This window comes from Gossypium hirsutum, chromosome A01 (assembly GCF_007990345.1).
Source record: "Gossypium hirsutum isolate 1008001.06 chromosome A01, Gossypium_hirsutum_v2.1, whole genome shotgun sequence".
NCBI classification, from domain to species: Eukaryota; Viridiplantae; Streptophyta; class Magnoliopsida; order Malvales; family Malvaceae; genus Gossypium; species Gossypium hirsutum.
In genome coordinates this window covers 113,917,621-113,939,890 of record NC_053424.1, presented here as the reverse complement: position 1 = coordinate 113,939,890, position 22,270 = coordinate 113,917,621, and the positions used below count along the sequence as shown (strand labels likewise).

General features: G+C 33.8%; 2 protein-coding genes across 14 annotated transcripts; one reads left to right on the top strand and one right to left on the bottom strand.

Annotated features, from left to right (window-relative positions):
* Positions 1–6,044: 6,044 nt before the first annotated feature.
* LOC107922022 (50S ribosomal protein 5 alpha, chloroplastic) lies at positions 6,045–6,996 on the top strand. Its single transcript, XM_016851847.2, has 2 exons — positions 6,045–6,411; positions 6,526–6,996. Exons 1-2 carry the CDS (start codon positions 6,321–6,323, stop codon positions 6,861–6,863), a joined length of 429 nt encoding a protein of 142 aa, XP_016707336.2. The 5' UTR covers positions 6,045–6,320; the 3' UTR covers positions 6,864–6,996.
* Positions 6,997–8,005: 1,009 nt separating this feature from the next.
* LOC107922021 (short integuments 2, mitochondrial) lies at positions 8,006–22,258 on the bottom strand. Of its 13 annotated transcripts, none has more exons than XM_041114041.1 (14): positions 21,990–22,218; positions 21,585–21,741; positions 21,365–21,482; positions 20,921–21,282; positions 20,694–20,784; positions 16,705–16,871; positions 16,067–16,310; positions 15,858–15,962; positions 15,406–15,483; positions 12,686–12,827; positions 12,503–12,573; positions 11,276–11,372; positions 10,036–10,250; positions 8,006–8,363 (listed from the first exon to the last, which is right to left on the bottom strand). In XM_041114041.1, the coding sequence occupies exons 7-14, from the start codon at positions 16,232–16,234 to the stop codon at positions 8,124–8,126; spliced, it is 1,116 nt and encodes a 371-aa protein (XP_040969975.1). In that variant the 5' UTR covers positions 16,235–16,310; positions 16,705–16,871; positions 20,694–20,784; positions 20,921–21,282; positions 21,365–21,482; positions 21,585–21,741; positions 21,990–22,218; the 3' UTR covers positions 8,006–8,123. The 13 variants fall into 13 exon arrangements, with proteins under 13 accessions (XP_040969975.1, XP_040969965.1, XP_040969959.1 ...); XM_041114031.1 differs by having other exon boundaries at positions 20,704–20,784; XM_041114025.1 differs by having other exon boundaries at positions 21,585–22,241.
* Positions 22,259–22,270: the final 12 nt, after the last annotated feature.

Genomic DNA, 22,270 nt, shown 5'->3' with positions numbered 1-22,270 from the left:
ATATCTAAGTGTTATGAATGTTTAAACTATATTTTGGAAGTTGTGGAATGCTTAAAATGACCAAATGGTTCAATATGAACATATAAAACCTTTAGAAATACATGATAGGCTGATTTGATATGTTGAGTAAATGACTCAGAAGTTATCACTTGTATGATAGCATGATCATCTACTTTAAGGCTCAAATTTTGCTATTGGATGTTATAATGTATTTGAGCATGTTTTAAATTATGTATGTATGTAATATGACTTGTTAGAATTGTGAAATAAGCCTAAATGCATGAGGTGGTATGTTTGGTAGTGACCAAAACATGACATTGCAGATTTCTAGGCTGCTATTGTAGAAAATGCAGCTAACATTGCGACAATGTTCGAATGATGTCACGACGAGGAACCAACGTCAAGACACCCTTTATTGTGTCAACATGACGAGGTGCCTCCTCCAATTCATGTCATGACGTGGGGACCGCACCATCACGACGTGACATACTATTTGTTTTTGGAGTGTTTCACCAGATTTGCAATTTAGTCCTATGTTTTATGTAATGTAATTAGAGGTCTAAAATGCCATAAAATTTTTTGAAAATTTGCATAACTGAGTTTTAGATGTCTAATCTCATAAAACCACAAATAATTTCAAAAATGGTTATTTTTTATATTATGACTTTCTTTCAGTTTAGTCCTTATTCCTTGTTTTAACATTTGATATGAAATATTAATCAGTTTTAATTGGATCTTCAAATTATGATTTTAATAGAACTTTAGAACTAAAATTTATATCTAATTTGTTGTTTTATGGATCTTCTCATATGTTGATAGTGAAATAACGATTTTACCTTTGAATATCGTTTGAATGATTTTGTTAGAAAATCATGTTATTAGGGTTTGTATGAATAACCTTCATTATTTGATTGATAGTTATGCATGATGATGTTGTGGTGTGAATGGTGGTTTGTGGTGTGGTCACGTAAGTGACTAATGTGACGTTCCAGATTAAGGTCGGACTATCTCGGACGAGTTTGGGACGCCACAAAGTGTTTTCCTTTTATTCCAATTTGAAGTAACATTTGGTATGTGAGTAGATATGCAAGCAATTATAATTAACACAACTAACAAGTGCATAATAGGAATACCAAAAGTTTGGCTACTGTTAGAAAAAATCTAGTTCAAAAATGGTTTTCTTGTATAGTGGAAAATAAATATTTTAAAAACTGACCCGATTTGTGATATTTATAGCAATAAACCTTAGAACAAAATCGTACTGTGTTTTTGAATAAATGAATCCTTTTCTTTCCCAATGATAGGCATCAAAACCACCGAATAAAAATTCCTATGACAAATTAACTCTAAATAGTAATAAAGAGTAGTAGGGTCGGATCCACAAGGATTGGTTATTGTTATCCAATTTCATTTTTTCTTTTGAATAGGATTTCTGTCGTGGCAATAGTCGTGCCCGCGACTTGAAACAAACTCGCTGAAAAATAAACAAACAAAATAAATTAGGAGAGTTGAAAATGTTTAGAAATTAAATAAGTGAGATAGCAACAATAAACAGTTATATTAATTGAAAATAATATAAAATAAGAAAGTGATTTGAATTTTGTAAATAGAAATATAAAACCTTAGCCTTAGACTCGGTGAATTTTGGTTTCTGAATCGATCCTCGAAAATAGATTCTTTCTTCCAAACCATAAGTTAGTTATAACGATCAAAAACGTCTTAATCGCCAATTCTTCCTTTTGTAGTTGATTCTAGTACGACCTGCAAATCGACCCTTACCAATTGTCTAACTGCGATACACGCTTTCACAATTGAAGACCCCGACAGCCTTTTGTTCTGAAAAACCCAACTCAGATTAATAGCCTCAACCACGCAGGACGTTTAAATCTGATCACTATCTCCCTTGACGAAAATCCCACTAGTATGACATCGCAGGATAAGCCAATTTGTTCACGGGAATCCAAATACAGCACGGTTGACTCGACTTTCCAACTATATGCCAAACAACTCCAACCCAACGTGGGCTTTTTGAACTGAAATTGAATCGACTTTAAGGGATGAATTTATAGTATCCTATATTTCGGAGAGATGGTGAATACTGTTATGAAATATTTTTAGTCTGGATTCATTTCTCACAATTCTTTACCGAAAAGAATATTAGCCTAAAGCTAAGTTAGAAGTTTAACTAAGCATGAAATTGGTCATACTTAGTCGGTTTATGGAAGTGGATTTAATAGAATGGTAGAAGATGGAAAAGGAAGAGAAAATGACTAAAATGGAAAAAGTTGGCAGAATGTCTACAATTGGTTCTAACGTTGAAAGAAAAGAAAAGAATAAATTTTATTCATTCAATTTCCAAGTGAGTTCAAGTATGTGTCTTTCAAAGGCCACCATACACCCTATTTATACACAAACCATATACTAAAATTAGGCTAACCCACCTCCCCACTAATTACATGAAATAAAATATCAAATTTTCTTTTATAAATATGGCTTTTACAAAGTCAAAAATCTGATCAGCCCTTAAATGTTTTCAAATTTCTAATTCGGCTCCTCTTATATTGCTCATGCTTCAATTTAATCATTTTCTAGTTGTCTTTGAATTAAAGCATCTGAATTTCGTTCTTGACAAAATTTAAACATAAAATCACCAATTTAGTAAGAATTATTTTAAGAATTAATTGATTTGAACATGTAAAATATAAAAAATAAACATGTCATCACCAACTATTAACCAAACGATCTTTTTCGCTATTCTTATACCACGAATTGCCTCGAGTCTGGACTCGATCAAATCAAATCAAATTAAACACAGAAATTAGAAATAGTTTTCTTTTCTTTTAGGGTGAAAATGAAAATTTTCTCTTCTCGAATAGAAACTAGTAGAGTTGTTATTCTAGAAAATATATTTAATACTTAGAGAATAAAAGTCTTTCTATTTCCGAGCAGTCTAAAAGTTGTGTAAATAGCCCTACTGGTGTCATCTATTTATAGGGAGAGAAGGTAGAACCCTCATTGAATTATAGAAGTTTATTTCAACTAGAAAAACGAAATTCTAATTCAACTAGGATGTAGGGGCAGCAACCCTAGTTAATTATATTAGGGTTTGTCGTCCCTCTTTATTACATAAAGGGCTTTTAGGCCTCTTCTATATCAAGTCCAATTATAAGTATATTTCAAGTTTTTAACCCAATACTTTATAATTTGATCCAACCCAGTAATTTTTTTTTTGTATTTCTCAAAAAAAACTTCAATATTTATATTAAATAATTTTCTCATCCTAATTTTATCCTCGATAAATATGACGATTTTACCCTTGATAAAAGTTCCAAGAAAATATATTTAATATTTCACCATTCAACTTGTTCACTATAATCGTATGGTTTGTTATCACTTTCAAGCTTTAAAATAGCTCAAAAATATAAACTTAATCTTACGATCAATTTTGAGAAATCCTTATTCATTTCTAAATGAATTCATTTCTCATTTTCATTTCCATTTTGGAGAAAACCACATTAACTTCTAAATGATTTCATTTCTCTATTTTCATTTTCATTTTGGAGAAAACTTTAATCATTTTTAAATGTTTCATATTTCTACATTTCACCATTTCTTTTTATTTTTGCTCATTTGATTTAACATGCAATTCATTTCTAATTTCAACGAGCTAGCGGAGGGGCCAATTGGACATATGCAATTGAGGCTTAAATGATTTATAATTAAGTTCCAGTTTTTCGCCTATCAATTATAAACTCATTTAGTCACGAAGTCATTCCACTATAATATCATGATTGAGCTCTCCCAATGGCATAACATCACGAAAACAACTTAATTAATTCTCGTCCAATGACCTTGTCATAAGTGTGTTACCCTCATAGAATATTATTAATCTCTTTAGGATAATATTCGTTCTCCAAATATGATCCTATTTTTTCTCATAGTAATTATTACATCTTCCTTCATAAAAAGTCAATCATCATCAAATAGTAATCAAGTCATTCATCACAAAGACGAATAACCCGTGGTCATGTTTAATTTTCATCAATCATGTAATGCTAATGAGAGGATATCATTTACCCATGTCTCGAGCTACGAATTTCATTATTGTTAATGACGCTACATACTGCAGAAGTCATACACCCAACGCACCAGCTTTCGATGTCTTATTTATTCGAACTCAGGCTTTTACTTACATCAAAGTGTACGAGTCACACAAATATAGTCCATCATCCACTCAAGATTTAAGTATGTCACACAATGAACATCACAAGTGAATAAATCCATAAACAAATTCAGGATCTGTTCTTCTTGGGTCTAGTCCGATATACAATCAGTCTAGTCAGTCACATCTATGTCTCTATCTTTTGAGAGTCATCTGCTTCGATGCCCAAGACAAAGCATCTCCCCAATTGGATTTGATAGACGACATATTAGTCTTTCAATCTATTTGCTCATTTCCGATTAAACTAATGACATGTTTTGTTTATTAGTAGAACTGTCTTTCTGTATTATGATCCAACCACGTAATACCACTTAGTATTAATTTAAACATTATATAACCAATGAGCAACATTTACTTCTATTTTGTTTTTCGCGCAAAAATCATGTGAGGACAATATACAAAGTATTAATGTATTTCATGAATAATTTTATTAACCAATCTATTTAAAAAATTACAAGTGTACTTAGACGAAAATACTATACTTAGGGCACCAAATCCAACAATTACAGAATTTGATTTCCACCTGTCTGCTGGTACCTAGAAAGTTAATCCACAATGTTCAAAAAAGTACAAGTGATGATTTAAGTCTTGCCACTCACTGTGTAAGATGTAATAACCTCACGCTCATACAAAGATCTAAATCACTCTCCACTAAGTTTTTCCTTTGAAAACTTAGTTGTAAAACTAAGAGACTCATTTGAGTTTTACTTACAAAATGCACTCCCAAAATAGTTACTAATATAGAATAGTATAAATTGTTAATTCTCTCATACTTTTTACCTAGACAAGCTTAAGCTATATGTAAGTTTAAAGCTTGCTAAAATATAGATCAATTTCTATATCAATTTCCACCAAAGTAGCCTACAAAACTATACTACAATTATCCTAATAAAGACTAAGATAAAAAAGAAGAAGAAAAAAAGATCTTCAAGATATTCTTTTATGTCGTCGAATCCAACCTTCATAAAATAATGATTTCGATTTGTATGATCTAGTTGGACCCAATCATTTGTGATTTGTTCCTCCATTAGATCAATCTTCAAATATAAGTTGAGAACACTTTCAATAGATTACAAATTCAAACAAATTTTGTTCAAAAGATAGTCAAACTCTAAAAGTGACAAGTTATGATTTTAACCCATCAGAAATTGAAACTGCTCTTGTAATTTGAACTATAATTGCTCCAACACATTTTATGCATAATTTAATGTCTTTTTCCGTTATTATATGTGTTTTAAGGATAATATAATAAGAAAGTGTTACTAGATTATCTTCTATTCTCTCAACCAAAAAATATAATTCTACATTCTAATTGACCAAACAATAAAATTTAATAGTGTCAATAATATTTGTTTTCCTTTTCTAAATTCTACCAATAATATTTTAGGTAATATAAATAAAGAATAACCCTATTACTAGAAGTAATCAAACCTTCTGTAACTCAAATGTCTAAAGATTTGAACATGATATTGATATTTATATGTAGTATTACAATGATTTAACTTTTTAAGTCAATGATATATAGTTAAAATTGAATTATTATAATAATTTATGCAAAACATGAATGAAAATTAAACATAACATAAGAAAAAATTATTAAAATAACACAGAAATATATAACTACGTAAAATATAGGTAATGGTCTTATAATGCCTTGAATATGATAATTACAAAAAAAAAACATAAAAAATACAAGACTTTTTTTCTTTCGTCTTCCCTTTCCTTCCCTTTCCTTCCCTTTTTTTTTCCTTATTCCTTTTGATTTTTTTAATCAACATATAGTCAATAAAATTGTCGCATTTTTCGATTGAAAAAAAGTTTCAACTATAACTTTTCATTTTTTATTTCTCAAAATAAAACTTTTCATTAAAATGTCAACTATAGTTAGGTGTCTTAAGCAGCCTTATACATATATATATAGTTTTAGGCTGTTGCCATGTCCTTGACTTAGTGGGCAATAGGCCGGCCAGATGCATAGGCCCATCGAGGCTTTATTTATTTATTTGCTGTTTAATTTTTTCTATTGTTTCGATGGTATGAGGACGGGGTAGAAAAAAGGACCATTTATCTAGCTTATCCAAATCGAAAGTACAAGGAAATGGCTCTCCTCACCTTTAATCCACTTACCTGTCACTCTTCTTCTCCGGTTCGTTCTTGCTCAACGTCGTTGCCCATCGTTGTTTTACCAAGTAAGTTCGCTTTTCATTTAACGTCATCTTCTGTGTGGTTTTTCATCGAACACTTCGTTGTCATTGATGTAAACATTCTTTATCTTGTTTGAAATCTTTTGTATTCGTCGTCAGTTTCCAGGTTGCGGGTGAATAGAATCGATGACCATTGTTCAAAATGTTCAATTGGTACACAGTTTGTCCCCAGCAAGAAAAGATCGGTGATGACTGTGAAAGCATCTTCTGCAAGTACTGATGGCGAGGAACAGGTTCCGGCGGAAAGCAAGAAGGAAGATTTACCAGTAGGACAACTTCCTTTAGAATCAAAGATGCAGCAGATGGCGGAGCAGAAGATGAAGATGAAGATGGCGAAGAAGATAAGGCTTCGTAGAAAGCGACTTGTCCGCAAGAGAAAGTTGAGGAAGAAGGGACGATGGCCGCCTTCTAAGATGAAAAAATTGAAGAATGTATGACCTTTTGCTTAGTCGTTTCAACTTTCTTATTCCTACTTTGTAGATCTTATATACTGTTATGCAGTGATGACCTTAAAGAACTGAATCTGCTGTTATCCAATTTCATTATGAAAACTGAAAGATTAATGCCTAATGTGCTTGCCTGTTTTTGGCATCTCTTATGCGAAATTATGCCAGCTATACGTTCCTTTGATTCTTGAATGCATCTGATTATGATAATCCTGTCATTCCATTTCACTACCCTGCAACTATTTTATGAGACCAAAGAAAATGAAGCAAGTTGATTCATTCTTTGTTATTAGGATTTGGGTGAAGAATGTGGTAAGCTATGTTCTAATGTAGTTAGATGGGATGGTTGTAATAATATATTTATTTACCTTTTTTTGTGTTAATAATAAATTTTTTAAAATAATATAATTATTCTTAAATTATCCTTATATTGTATTGTCATTAGTATGGAAAATACCTCAATATAGGGGTACATTATTAGGAAAACAATGTGATGGACTAATCCACTATAAGAATGTTTTTTGAATTATTATGTATTAGTCATAACAATTCTTATAGTGATAATAATGCACATGATTTTTGAACTCGAGGTCAATATAGTTTCAAACATCAAGAGTTGTATGCTTTAACACAGTGATAAGTCTTCCGTTACTAAATGTACTATAAAAATTGTTGTTAGATATACTATAAATTATGTAATGAGACCTGAGTGACCGTGATAAGATTTGTTCCTTCTACGTAATAGGAGTAATGTCTTACACCCTCCGATAAAATTAGACTAGAAATGCATAATCATACTCAAATTAATCGATACGAGATATCAAACTCATTTAAATTCCTTAGTCTATAAAAATTTAGAATATAAAATGTTGGAATATTCAAATGTGATTGTTCCATGACTTTCAATCTAGATATAATGGACAAACATATATTTAACAGGGAAAGCTCTTAAATGCACTTAAAATAAAAAAAATTAAATAAATAATGTGATATTCTTTTTTTTGTGGAAAACCGAAAATGTGAAAATCTCTTAAATGCACTTAAATTTTATTTTTTAAAATCTACTATTTTGAACTTTGTTTTTAATAACTCTACTTGAATAGATTCCAGTTATGTTTTTAAGAGACCCAAAATAAGAATAAATAGAGGATAATAAGCTACTAAAAACCGTTGAAGTGATACAATATACCAATGATTCATTTCCTCCCATTTGTGAAAATTAAGGACTAAAATAAAAGGGGGAAAGTTATTTTATGATTCAGGGACATCATCAAGGACAAAAGAACCAAGTTTACCTGACCTAAATAAAGTAAGAAACTTCTTTGATACCATCAAACGAGCTTCAGATGACTTATGAGGTATCCTCAATACTTTCTGCAGCACTTCAAATTGATGTTCAACAAGGCACTCCATGTCATTCTCATCTTCGATATTACCACCAAATTCGGACAGAGTTACATAGAGTGCATGTCGAACTTCTGCTACAAGATCCTGAAATTGAGAAACAACAAAGAGTGAGAACATTGAAATAATGATAAATGAATAAGGTTTTGTAGTTGATCCTTTTCTCTGAAATCTGCAAGTCGTAGAACTTATAATATCAAATAGGACTTGAGTAAAAAGAATGACGATTCAATTATGGCAAGCAGACAGAATTAAACCCAAGCTGCCGACATGTAGTTATAAATCATACATAATGTTCAAATATTTTCTCAAGAACGTTCTTTAACCCTTGTAAATTTATGAAAAAACATAATTATAGGTAATATCTTTTTCATAATAATGACGAATATATGCACACACAAACAGGATTCTGATTAAATGAAACCTTTTGTAGTCTCCAAACTTATAAAACCTATCCGAATCTCAACTTTTTTACCCTATGCGTGTATATTCATAAGCAATTGGACTGCACGAGATGAAAGTTCCATGACATCTTTTCTAAACTTCGCACAATCGCACAATCTTCATAAACATAGCTGGAACAACTCTGTAAATCTTTTGCTACGCAAATAAGAGACTAAGCAACTCAACCTAAGAATATAATTCGAACTTTACATGGCATGGAAGAGACAGGCAACCCACAAAATATTCTAGTTCGAACTTTGCAACTCTGCATACTGGAGACTAAGAAACTCGACCTAAAAATATGGTTCAGACTTTGCTTCACATGCAAGATACCGGCAACTCCCAAAAGAAACTAGTTCAAACTTTCCCCATGTTTTAAATACAGACAGAAAAGGACAGCAGCAGTTTCCATTAAAGACAAACTACCTCTTACAGCCTCAGTCTATTGCATTATAGTAAGACTGATACTTATGCAATCAATATATTACATATATAAATCACACCATTTTCCTGGTCAATGTATAAATCACATTCTTTTAGGACATATGTCTAACCCATTGTGGAATCCAATAGAGATAAAGCCTTATATTTACCCTTTCATTTCAAAGTAATTTTTAAAGGATAATTTCAGCTACACCACTCTAGAATTTGTTAGATGCTATAATGAGTGCATCCAGAAGATCCTAGTCAAATCGAAGTGTTTCTTTTCTTTTTAATTATTTTTTCAAATGCTATTAGTATAACTTGAGACTTCAAGTGTACAGCTGAATTCCAACGTACTTTTATTTGAGTTATAGACCAGATGATCTCTTACAGAGCCAACACTTATTGTTATCTATTGTCACGGGCTACTGCCTGCAACTATAAGCCTCGAATATAATCCTTTCTCGGAGAGTCACATTCTACTGTGTACAACTGTTGATGCCTTGTGTTATGAGATTTTTGTGTGAAGGATTCAAGCATAGTAGCTATTGAGCCCAGAACAATCACAGATTTGAACATCCAGATTCATAAGAGTAACTATGCAATTCCACTTAGCCTTATTATCAGATTTCAACCTATCTATAATTTTGTCTTAAGATTAGTCAAACTAGTAATGCTCACATAAGGATTTGCTAAATTTGAAAGATCTTAATGAAACCTAATGCTGACCAAACATTAAAACTCAAAACAGTGAAATATCTAACAAAAACAAAAAACAGTATCATATCTAAGCACCGTGGACTACAATTAGACTTGACGACAAAACTGTAAAAAGCTTCTCACAGACTTAAACATCCTGAATAAGAGAGGAGAGAGTGTTGACCCTTACTACCTTGACATACAGCAGATCAGATGCATCGGGCAGCTTCTTCATTTTGGGCCGTAGATCTTTTGGATTGTAACCTGGTTTGTCCTCAGAAATTTGGGTGGTCTTTTCTGTTGGGTTAGCTAAATGCTTCCAGTGAAGTGGAGTGCCTCTAGTATTCAGCACAGTCAGTAGATATTGTACAATGCGATCCTCACCAACTACTGAATCCTTTACAGACCCTGCAATTGCATCGAGGTAGTTGAAGTTCTTTCAATAGCTAGGGTGAAATGCAGAAAACTGAACTTACGACTTTTATATTAGCCAAAAGGATTTAGACACATCCTATCCAGTGATGTCACGGCACAGCAAAAATGGCCATTACCGCCTCAGCCACTTCAAGGCAAGGCGACTTCAATCAGGCGAGTGCTTGGTGCGCTTTTCAGGCACCTTTGTTGCAAAGCCAGGCGCAAAAAAAGCACGCCTCACTAAATTGCCATTCTATCCTCCTATTTATTTTATTTTGACTTTTAAAAGAATGATATAATATAATATAATATAATAAATGATTTTTTAATTAATTATTGACCTAATTTTATTATATAAAAACCTAGTTAACTCTTAAAAGTTCAAACTTTTTAAGAGAAGATGAAGAAAATTTAGAGAGAGTTTCTGACGATGATATTTAATTTTGTTCTTATGGTGTTTTATTTTACAATATATTAAGTAACTTATTAAAATTAAACTATTGCACAATGTTTCGAATTTATAAATTGAACTATATTAAAATTTATCTTTCTTTTACTAATTAATTAATACTTATTAATTATATGTATTAGTTACATATGTTTTCAAATACATTTTACATATATATTTATATGCTTGTGCCTCGGTTTACTCGGGCGAGCACCTTTTTTGCGCCTTGCACATCAGGCTATATAGAAGTCCTAGTGCCACGAGTGCACCTGGCAACCTTGACAACATTGATCCTATCTCTTAAGAAAATTTTGAATCAACAATATTCAGAAAAAAAAATGGTGCAGAAAACAATGTCACAACAACTTCCCACTTGCATAAATGCAGCAACCGTCCAAATTCCTTTTGCAAAATGAAGTCTAAAACAAGATAAATATTCAAGAAACAGCAGAAACACTCCATATTTTGAATCCACGTATCAGAACCCCCATTTGAGTATAGAACTATTACAAAAGGAGCACATGCTTATATGATCCATACAGTGCGATAAAGGAGAGTACAAAAAATGTACCTGCCAGAGCTAGCTTTAACCCTATCTCTATGTTTGGGATGTTTGGGACTAGTACCCCTGGTGTATCAAGCACATAAATGCTTGGTTGATGAGCAATCTGTAAGTTTGTGAGGACAAGGTATATTAAAACATAAGTCCTTAATATTATGTTGAAGTTACTATTCATGAATAAGAATGGAAGACAAAGTACTTTAATTGCAAATGACTGAAAAGAGAGAAAATGGAAAGGGAAAAAAAGATGGAAATGATTGTAGCAGAAGTAATAGAGAAACATGGGAAAATCTAGATAGTTCTTTAGAGAAATCATCATTATTAACTGTACATAAATCAAAAATAAAAACCAAGAAATTTTCCAAATGACCAAAAAAGTTATGTTTGTCCAACTTTAATGCTCAAGACATCACCAAATCAAACCAATAGCTAGAGAAAGGTGACAATTTCTGTTGGAAGGGCATGATTGCATCATGCCAGTGACCAAAAATGAAATTGAGAAAAAAAGGATTTAGTCATTAATCATATTAATCCTCTACATAAAAAACAACTCATATTACAAAGGTTAACGTGGCTGATATATCCATTTAAACAAGTCATAATAAGTTGATACGCATATAATTTAAGATTAACATGCTCAATCAAACAACACCATTGTAATAGGAAATCTATTTTATTCAACATAACGATTGAGACAACAATTGTTATAACTTAAAAAATAATTAAAAATATTTTCACAATTGACTTTGTATCAATATATTTTAAAAACGAAAGATAAAGATTGAAGATTTAGTAAAACTTCATAATATAATTATAAATATCTTATATTTCTGCTTTACTTGGTAGTTAAGTGGATCATAAATAGATATGTATCTAAACAAGTGAACCAGCCATTATCCTTCATTAGTTTCAACATGGAGTCAATTTCACATTAACTGGGCCTAATATGACAAGTTCATTAATTGTCTTGAATAGTGACCTAATTTTACTAAATGCGCCAAAACCCACAAGGTATCTTAACCGGGAGTCGTGTTTGCAGGCCATGTTGGGCACTACGGTTCAAAAGCTAGACTTACTAGTTACAACCAGATTAAAAAGAACACGACGAAATGAAGTTCACTAAGATGACAAATCTTAGCCATGGCTTGGATGCCGTAAAATAGCTAAGTCCAGCTTGTATCTGGATTCATCAGGCACATGTATGTACAAAAGAGAGAGGGAAGTAGAACACTTGACCTTGTAACCAGCAATATCTTGAGTAACACCTGGCAATGGACCAACGGTGGCTCGTTTCATCTTCTCCTGCACTATGCATAAAACTCTATACTATTATTAATCAAGTCAATGTATCTGGATTAATCAATTTCCATGCTCAAAGATATTCTGTCTTAATATCATATCTAAAAGATAACTTCTTACGAGGAAAGCGAGTTGATGCAATTTGATGGATTGAATTTATCAAAGCTGATTTCCCCACATTAGGAACGCCAACTACCATAACAAGAAGGGTAGGCTCTCTCGAAATCACTTCCTTCAATTTGAACTCCACAAGATCAAGAAGCTAGAGAACATGAACCATCAAAGGGGAAAAAAGGAAAATGATAAAGAATATCGTAAGTAATGGATGAAGCTAGAGAGCAATGTGAAGAAAAAATATTTCAAGATCATGCAAATACTGTATGAATAAGTACATAAGCAACCAATCATAAGGAGATACAATATAGCAAGGTTTATTGACTGACAAGCATAGTCAAATATGCTTAGCTAATGATTCAGATCATTCTAAATCAACATTAATAGAAAATCTAGAAAAATAAAGTACTCATATCTATTTAATAAACCTATGGGAAAAGAAAAAAACCATATTGAACAATCAATATCAAAGGGTGGAATAGTATAAGTGAGAACCTAAAATAACAGCTTTAATCTTGTCTAATCTAATCAGATACAGTTCTTGGATAATAGCATACTACATTTACCTGAAATGGCATTATCCAATGGAGACAATGTGCATAGAACCTGATCTTTCCAGTATAGACTTCAACCAGACATCAGCTTAAGTTATGAATGCCCCAGAAATTAGGTTTACATTTTTAGTTCTCTTTTAATTCTAACAAATAAGAAGAAATATTTGTAACTTAAAATCAAGATACACGCATTTCATAGTTTATTTTATAATACTTCTTCCCTTGGAAATCTCTTCGTCCTAATGTCTCCTTCCCCAGCTCCCACAAGTTGAGGGAAAATTTTCTAAGCATGCAAAGATAGCCCCCATTATCCAATGTAGAATGAAAAGGATAATTCCTGCACTTTAGGGCTTTGTTTCTCTAGTTTCCTAGCTTGAATAAAGAGATTAAGAAGGCTTTTCCTAGAATATATCTTGTTCTAATTTGATTTTTTTGGTTTTGTCGCTGCACCTTGGCGTGCATCTTGACATCATTATCTACATCTTTTTTCCATTATTATATAAATTTCAAGTCTAAAAGATCCAATAGAAAAAATCATTTTATAAATTATAATCATGTCGGAAAAGAAACAACCTTCAAAAAGGCCATGGACGTTGACGATCATGTAATTATACGACCCTATCCAAAGACTAACTTCAAAGTGAAGATTTCAAGAAGTGAAATTGAATTGGTTCTCTTCTATATCAATTTGATCAATTTACATGGGTATTTGATACAAAATCCAAAGGCAAGATGTGCATCAAGAATTAACTTTTCTGAATGGTCCCATTACAAGGTCTAAAGCAAAGCAATTGAAGATGAAGTTACAAACTTTCATGCAAGAATTTCTCTTTAAACAACTTGAAGAAGCTTGTGAAACTTCGAGAGACATCAAAGACAAGCATTGGATCACTTATCAAAATTTGGAGAAGAGACCCAACTGAAGTAGGATTTCTGAAGGTCCCAATTGGAGTAGGAGAGTTTCAGTTTAAGTAAGGCTCTTCATTTTTAGAGTTTTAGTAGTTTTAGAAGTTTTTTTAATTTAGGAAAGATGTAAAATTCGGTTGACATGAATAAAATATATTCTTCAACCGAGTTTAGAAGAGTTTTAGTTTGAGTAGAACTCTAGGACTTCTAGTTAAAGTACGAATCTATTATTTGAACGAGTTAATATTTTATTAAAGTTTTGATATAATTAGTACTCCTCCATGTCATAGCTGGTTAGAAATGGTAGTTCTAGAACAGTCCAAGTCATAGTAGATTTCTTGTAAAGGGTGACCAAAGTTCTTTAAAAATCTTATTCACCCACGGCCCGCCCTTAATTATGGTTTCTGGATGTTTCTTTGGGATAATTGATGAGGTTCTCAGCACATGTTTAGTACGTAAAGGTTGTAAATGAGATGTTTAGTGCATTCCAAAATTGCCTATAAGGATATAGAGCCGCTATATTTTGTAGTGGAGCTAATTAGCTAATTTAAAAGGCTAAGAGAAGCTTACATGATGCAATTATGATTGTAAAAAGAGCTTCAGAAAAGTCTACTGGTGTTACTAGAAGTGGTGAGGTAATAATACTAGAGGCAGCATGAATGTGCAATAGATGGGAAGTCTAAACTTTTTATTAGTTTTTATGGCAAAGTTATTGAGGTTTTCACACAACAGGTGACTAACAATGCTGGGTTTCATTCAACTGATGTGCTAAACAAATTAAAATAGCATACTCACTCATTCTTCTTCACTTCAAGTTTGTAGCTCATTTAAGATGTTTGTAGGTGTCAATGCCTCTCAAGTGATGATCTTTTCAAGAAGGCAGAGGAGTAATCTCTTCAGTTACATCCTTGAGGACAAGGATGTTGTTAAGGGGAGGCTACTGATACGTGCCTAATATTCTATTGTGCTGTTTTTAGTTTATGGTCATCGTTTTAGTCTAACACTGCATTAGTTTCTTTTAATTAGTTGTTAACTTGTAATTAGTTACAACTTAGCAATTGCAAAATGCCATTCAAGGCATGTAACTTTGGAAGGGCGGTACACAAAATATATATTCCTCTTTCCTGAAAACTCCCTAAAAAATTCTTCTCTTCTCTCCTTCTTCCCTTCTTTCTCTTTCTTTTCTTCTCTGTTGGTCAGCCTAACCTCAGATGGCCCATATCATACCCAGATCATCCACAAGGGAAAGGAATCAAATCAACTAACCTTTCTGACAGAACTTCTGCTATGTGCACTTATAGGAATGCAATCTTGCTTACACGAATCAAAATAACGGACCCATTTCTGCAGAAAATAATTATATCCCAATAAGCATCATATTCGCGTCATATTCCAAAGGCATAAGCTAACCGAGTTCATTGACACAAAACACCACATAATCTCAATACTGAAGTTTTCATTCGAAATAGAAATACAAAGAATTAGTAAAAACTATATTCGGTTATTACTTCTGCTACAACTTTCTCACTGGTAGCTAAATAGCAAAACAAAATTCGAGTAATTAAATGAATGCTTTTGTATCTTAAGGGGTTTTTTTTTTTTCTTTCTTGTAAAAACAAAAGGCAAATCAGCAAAAGTAACAATCAGACACAGCCAAAGACTAAACAAAAAAAGGGAAAAGAAATAAAGGAAAGAATTGAATGCAAACATGTACGAACATTGAGGACATTGGAGTTGGCTAAATCTTTCTTGTTGAGAGCAATGACACGCCTTTTAGCTGAGAGCTGAGGCTGCAAGTCTTGATTAGCAGACGAAAATGGAATCTGCAAATAACTATTTCTTTTTAACTAAAAAAAACAGTAGAAAGAATTTTTGAAAACTTGAGGAGGTATATTTGAAGCAGAATGAATAAAGAGAAAGGACTAACACGGGCATCACGAACTTCGATGACGAGGTCGGAGAGCTTGAGGCGGCTACGGATGGCGCGAGTGGCGGCGGCCATGTGGCCTGGGAACCAGTTAATGGCTCCACCATCTTTGCTGAATCCAATTTCTCCCACCTCCATTGCTTTCTTTATTATTCCATTTTTTCCCATTTATTTCCTCAAAGTTGTCCCTCTTTTTCTTCTTCTCTGCTCTTTTCGAATTTCGACAGAGATTATCACCGGCGAACTGCAAGTGAAATGAGAAAAACGAAATTGGGTCTAAGCCCATTTTATCTAATATTAAGCCCAGAAATACTCCACACCTTTTTAGGCAGCTGCTGCGATTGTTATTAATAAATCAAAATTAGGTATAATTTGAACTAGTGATTAATTTTTTTAATTGCTTATTTTTTAAATTAATTAAAATTAAATAGTTGCAATTTTTTAAAAAGGTTTAATTTATACATTTAAAAAATGGCAGAATTGGTACAGAAAAAATTGCAATTACTCTGATTAAATAAATACATGCATATTTGAAGTACTTAAGTAATTAAAATTGATTACAGATATATAGCTAGAATTAAGATTTTTTGGGATTAATGTTAATTGAAGGAGAGTCTTAATAAGTGTAGGTCTGCTACCCTAGCATGACATTGTCTGTCGCCACTGGCATGAGGTTTTAGGTTTTCTTGTTCTTTGTCTAGTATCTGTTTCTTTTTTGTTTATTAGTTTTTTTTGCAATCGGCATCTCCAGTTCTTTTCCTTCTACGATTTAGAAAGATTTGGTCTTGTCTTCTGGCCTTTAAACCTGCAATTATGGAAGCCGAATTAGCCCACTTGACAATCAATGAAGAAGAGAAAGAAATCTTGCAGATTGCGGCAGATCTGAATACGAATAGAGAAGTGGGGGAGTTTCAACTAGTAGGTTGTTTCCTAACCGCCAGTATAATTCACTTCCCAGCCATGAAAAGTACTATGGCAAACCTGTGGCATCCTGCTCGTGGGTTCAAATTCAAGATTTGGGAGATAAAAGGTACCTTTTTCAATTTTTTCACATTATGGATATGGAAAGGGTTTTGAAGAGTTCACCATGGACTTTTAATAATCATTTACTGGTGCTTTACAATTTAAAAACGAGGGAGGACCCATTAAAAGTACCATTAACTTTCACTCCTTTCTGAGTACAAATTCACGATGTTCCAATTGGGATGTTTTCTGAAAAGGTAGCAATACAATTGGGGAATTTTGTAGGGTTTTTTTAGAATATGATAGATCAAATTTGGGAAAAGAAAATTGAAATTACATGAGAATAAGAGTGCAGATTGACAGTAGGCGCCCTTTGAAAAGGAAGAAGAAGGTCATGTGCTGTGGAAGATGTTCATATGTCAAATTTAAGTATGAACAATTAATCACTTTTCTGTTTCTATTGTGGACGTCTGGGGCATAACGACTCTTTTTGTGAGGCAAAAATTACGTTAGGGGTGGAAATCACTAAAACAGGCTGGGACTTATCATTAAGGGCACAATCACGAATAGTTGGATCAATGAATAGCATATAGCTACAAGAAGAAGGTGAAGGAAAAAGGGAAGGTAGCTGGCAAGATAACCGAATTCTGGGAAGTAGATCATGGAATGGGGCAAACAAAGAAAGAAGTGGGACATTTATTGATCCGATTTTAGGTTTTAACATTGAAGAAGGAATGTCGCCTCTTGATCAAAGGAGGAAGAAACCTTGGCTGGATCAGATACAAATTGCCATGGATTATGACTTGGAAGATGGTATTTTAATAAGGGAAGAGGGAAAAAAGCGTAATCGAGGGGAGATGGAAGGTCTGACAGAAAAGGAGGGAAGTGACAATGACAAGGCAAGGAATAGAAAAATGGTTGAGTTTAACCTTGTATCATCGGCGGTTGCCACAAGGCAAGCTGACCGGGCGCAATGAAAATCATAAGCTGGAATGTTCGTGGGTTGGGAGCCCACGAACGATTCGGAGACTTCGACATTTTCTGAAGTCTCATAATCCCCAAATTGTCTTCTTTATAGAGACAAAGCTTTGTAAAAGATAGATGGAACGAGCACATAGAAGTTGTGGTTTTGTTAATGGTATTGAAGTCGATTCAGATGGTACGAGAGGTGGGCTGTATTTAGCTTGGAAGATTGATGCTAATATTACACTCCAACATTTTTCTAGAAGACATATTGATGTGTTAATTGGAAACAATGAATCAGGAACCAATTGGAGATTTATAGGATTTTACGGATCCCCATACGCACAAGACAGGAACGATTCATGGGCTGTTCCCTTGGTTAGTTCGTGGAGATTTTAATGAAATTATGTACGGTTTCGAGAAAAAAAGGAGAGCTGCCTAGAGATGAAAGAATGATAGAACAGTTTCGAAGAACTTTGAAGGAATGTCAACTGAATGGCGTGGGATTTTCAAGACATTGGTTCACTTGGGAGAGAGGTAATTTATCGGAGACAAATATTCAAAAATGATTGGATAGAGGTTTTGTTAATGCAAAATGGATCACTTTTTTTTCGGAGGTGAAAATTCAACACATGGTACACTCTTTTTCAGACCATTGCCCTCTTCTAATTGATATAAAAAAGAAGAAAGATCAATTGAGGAATTGAGGAATTGTACGTTTAAATTTGAAGCTTGGTGGGTTTTGGAGGATTCTTTCATTCGTGAAGTTCAGGTTCTGTGGGAGAAGTCTGCATGTGGTCTTTTGCAGAAGCTGGAGTTTTTAAAAATAGGGCTGAAACAGTGGGCTAGGCAAATTCAAGCAGGTAGGAAAAAGAAAAAACAGGTCTTTATGGAAAAATTACCCGAGCTGACTGAGATAGAGATGATAACAATTTGGCTGATTTGATTGACACGAAAATTTATTTAAATTTAGAGATCGAGAAAGATGAGTGCTATTGGGAGCAGAGGGCCCGATTGAATTGGCTAAAATTTGGGGATAAAAATACAGCATTTTTTCACAGTCAAGCCACACAGCGTCAAAAGACAAATTTTATTCATAGGTTGCGAAACAAAAATGGGAGAGAATTGAAGGCCTTGCAGGACATTGAAGGGGCTGCACGATCCTATTTTCTAAATTTGTTTTCAGAAGGGGATAGGGGGAACTATGACCATTTGATGACTGGGATTGATCGGTGTATTAATGAGGAGGATAATCGAAAGCTTACAACAACATACATAAAAGAGGAGATTCAAGAAGCAGCGTTTGCCATGGGACCCACAAAGGCATCAGGAGAAGATGGATTCCCAAGTCTTTTTTATCAGAAATGCTGGCATATTGTTGGAGAGGATGTCACCTCCTTTTGCTTACAACTCCTTAATGGGGACATGGACGTGAACTCTTTTAATTTTACTAATATAATGCTTATACCAAAAGTTTCTAACCCTTCAAATATGACGCAGTTTAGGCCGATTAGTTTATGTAATGAACTTTACAAAATTCTGGCAAAGGTAATTGCAAATCAGCTTAGAGGGGTTATTGAAAAATGTATTGATGGTGCGCAGAGTGCATTTATGCCAGGACGCTTAATTTCAAATAATGTCTTATTGGCCTACGAAATATTGCATATGCTAAAACATAAGAGATTGGGGAAGAAGGGCTTTATGGCAATTAAACTCGACATGAGTAAAGCATATGATAGGGTTGAATGGAATTTCATAAAAGAGATAATGCTACGAATGGGATTTGACCAAAAATGGGTGGATGATCTTATGAAATGTGTAACTACGATTTCTTATTCAGTGGTCATTAATGAGGATATTGAAGAAAAGTTTCGGCCTACCAGAAGCCTTTGACAGGGTGATCCTCTAAGTCCGTTCTTTTTTCTTCTATGTGGAGAGGGTCTCTCGAGCTTACTAAGACTTGCTACAAATGAGGGGTTTTTCAAATGTGTTAAGGTTAGTAGAAGTAGTCCACCGATTTTCCACCTTCTATTTGCTGATGATTATATTTTATTCGGGGAGGCTACAACCAGGGGAGCAAAATTGTTTAAGGACATTTTACGCGAATATAGATCATGTTCGGGTCAATGCGTGAATTTTGAAAAATCAACGGTATTTTTTAGTAGGAATACTACGGAGGAAGATAGAATATTAGTTGCCAACTTAATGGAGATCCGAAGCTTAAACGAACCAGAACGATATTTAGGATTACTGAATATGGTGGGTCGAAGGAAAAATGAATCTTTTCAAAATCTGAAGGATCGCCTTGAAAAACATATTGATAATTGGAGCAGTAGGTTTTTATCTCAAGGCGTAAAAGAAATTTTTATAAAATCCATTCTCCAGGCCATACCTACTTATATGATAACTTGTTTTTTATTACCTAAAAAGCTATGTAATGAACTTGAAAGTATCGTTGCGAAGTTCTGGTGGCAAAAGGGACATGGAAGAAAGGGCATTCATTGGTGCGTTAGGAAAAATCTTTGTTTTTTGAAAGAAAATGGTAGATTAGGTTTTCGAAATTTTGGTCAATTCAATATTGCGTTATTAGCCAAACAAGGTTGGCGTCTTATTACTTATCCGAATTCATTATTGGCCAGAGTTTTAAAAGTAAAATATTATCCGCAATCAAATTTTCTAAATGCAGAGTTGGGAAATTTACCTTCACTTACCTGGAAGAGTATTTAGGCTTCCAAGGGACTTCTCCAAAGAGAGCTGTGCTGGAGAGTAGGCAGAGGGGATAACATTTCAATCTGGGACGATAGGTGGATTCAGGGGATCGACAGAGTGGAAGGACATAACAGAACAGAAAATGAGGAGTTACAGTCAGTTTCAGATCTCATCGACATTCAAAATAAAAAAGTGGAAGACGGAGCTGATCTATGATACTTTTTCAACGGAAACTGTGAAGAAAATTTTACAAATCCCACTTGCAGAGACGGATCATGAAGATATTCAAGTCTGGAAAGAAGAACCGTCTGGGGAATTCTCAGTTCGAAGTGCCTACAAACTATTACAAGGGGCTAATTTGGATCCTAGTAATTACTTATTACAAACCGAAACTACAAATTTTTACAAAAAATTATGGGGTTTACAACTTCCTTCAAAAATTACTATAACTATCTGGCGAATCTCTTGGGATTTCATCCCCCATCTAGCAAATCTCAGATATAGAAGGATTACTGTAAGTGACAGATGCCCCCGTTGCCATGTTGGGGTTGAAGACAGTCCTCATATTTTCAGACAATGTCCTGTAACAATAGAAGTGTGGCAGTGTTTACATCTATCTTGGGTCACGAACAATATGAATCAAATTCTATGAGAGTGGCTCACCTGGGTTTTCAAGAGAGGAACTGAGAACCAATGCCGCATTTTCTGTATTGCTTTATGGCTAATCTGGTTCTCCAGAAATCAGCTCATGCACGAGAGGAAAGAGACGACAGGGAGAGAACTTGTCCAACGAATACAAGGGTATATTGCAGAAAATGAAAGAGTGAGAGAAACTCAGACCCTTTAAACATAAGTAAAAATTACAGAGTTCAAGAGGATATACCGAGAATAACGATCCAGTTTGATGCGGCGTTCGACAACCGAAACTTAAAATCAGCGACAGGTTTGGTGGTTTGGGGACTGATGGGCGAACTCCTGGTTTTAAAATCGACCCTTCACAACAACATCCCTTCCCCTTTCACAGCAGAAGCATTCACATGCTTGGGAGGTATAAAGTTAGGGATAACAATGGGTATACAATCGGTTATAATAATGGGGGATTCTAGAACCGTAATTAAAAAATGCCAAATGTCTTCAACAGATAAATCAGAGATTGGAGCGATCATAAAAAACATTCAGAATAAGAATTCATGCTTTCAAGAAATTATCTTTAAGCACATCCATAGATCAGGGAACTGGAAAACACACAGATTCGCAAATGCACACTCAAAGCGGAGAGATCCCTTACCTGGTAGGAGAGGAGGTGAATCGGCACCCTTTAGTCTCGAAGGAAAGATGGGCACGAAGGCCAGACTGAAGGAGAGGATGAAGAATCTGATTTCAAAAAATGGATAGTAAATAAAAGCTTTATCCTTGGTATTGCTATCGTCAAAACGGATAGGGGCTTGGAAATGACAACTCAATTAATGGTAGTGGAGGCCAGCCGTTTGAGATGACTGAGTAGACAATTAGTTTCATGTTTTTATTCAGACGCATTTATTGTTTATTGTTTCTTCTAAGTTACGTTTT

Coding starts and splice junctions, on each gene's coding strand:
- LOC107922022 (XM_016851847.2), top strand. CDS start 6,321: ATGGCTCTCCTCACCTTTAATCCACTTACCTGTCACTCTTCTTCTCCG. Junction 6,412..6,525: donor GCCCATCGTTGTTTTACCAA/GTAAGTTCGCTT, acceptor ATTCGTCGTCAG/TTTCCAGGTTGCGGGTGAAT.
- LOC107922021 (XM_041114025.1), bottom strand. CDS start 16,234: ATGGGAAAAAATGGAATAATAAAGAAAGCAATGGAGGTGGGAGAAATT. Junction 12,574..12,685: donor TGCATCAACTCGCTTTCCTC/GTAAGAAGTTAT, acceptor TTTTATGCATAG/TGCAGGAGAAGATGAAACGA. Junction 10,251..11,275: donor GTTAAAGCTAGCTCTGGCAG/GTACATTTTTTG, acceptor ATGCAATTGCAG/GGTCTGTAAAGGATTCAGTA.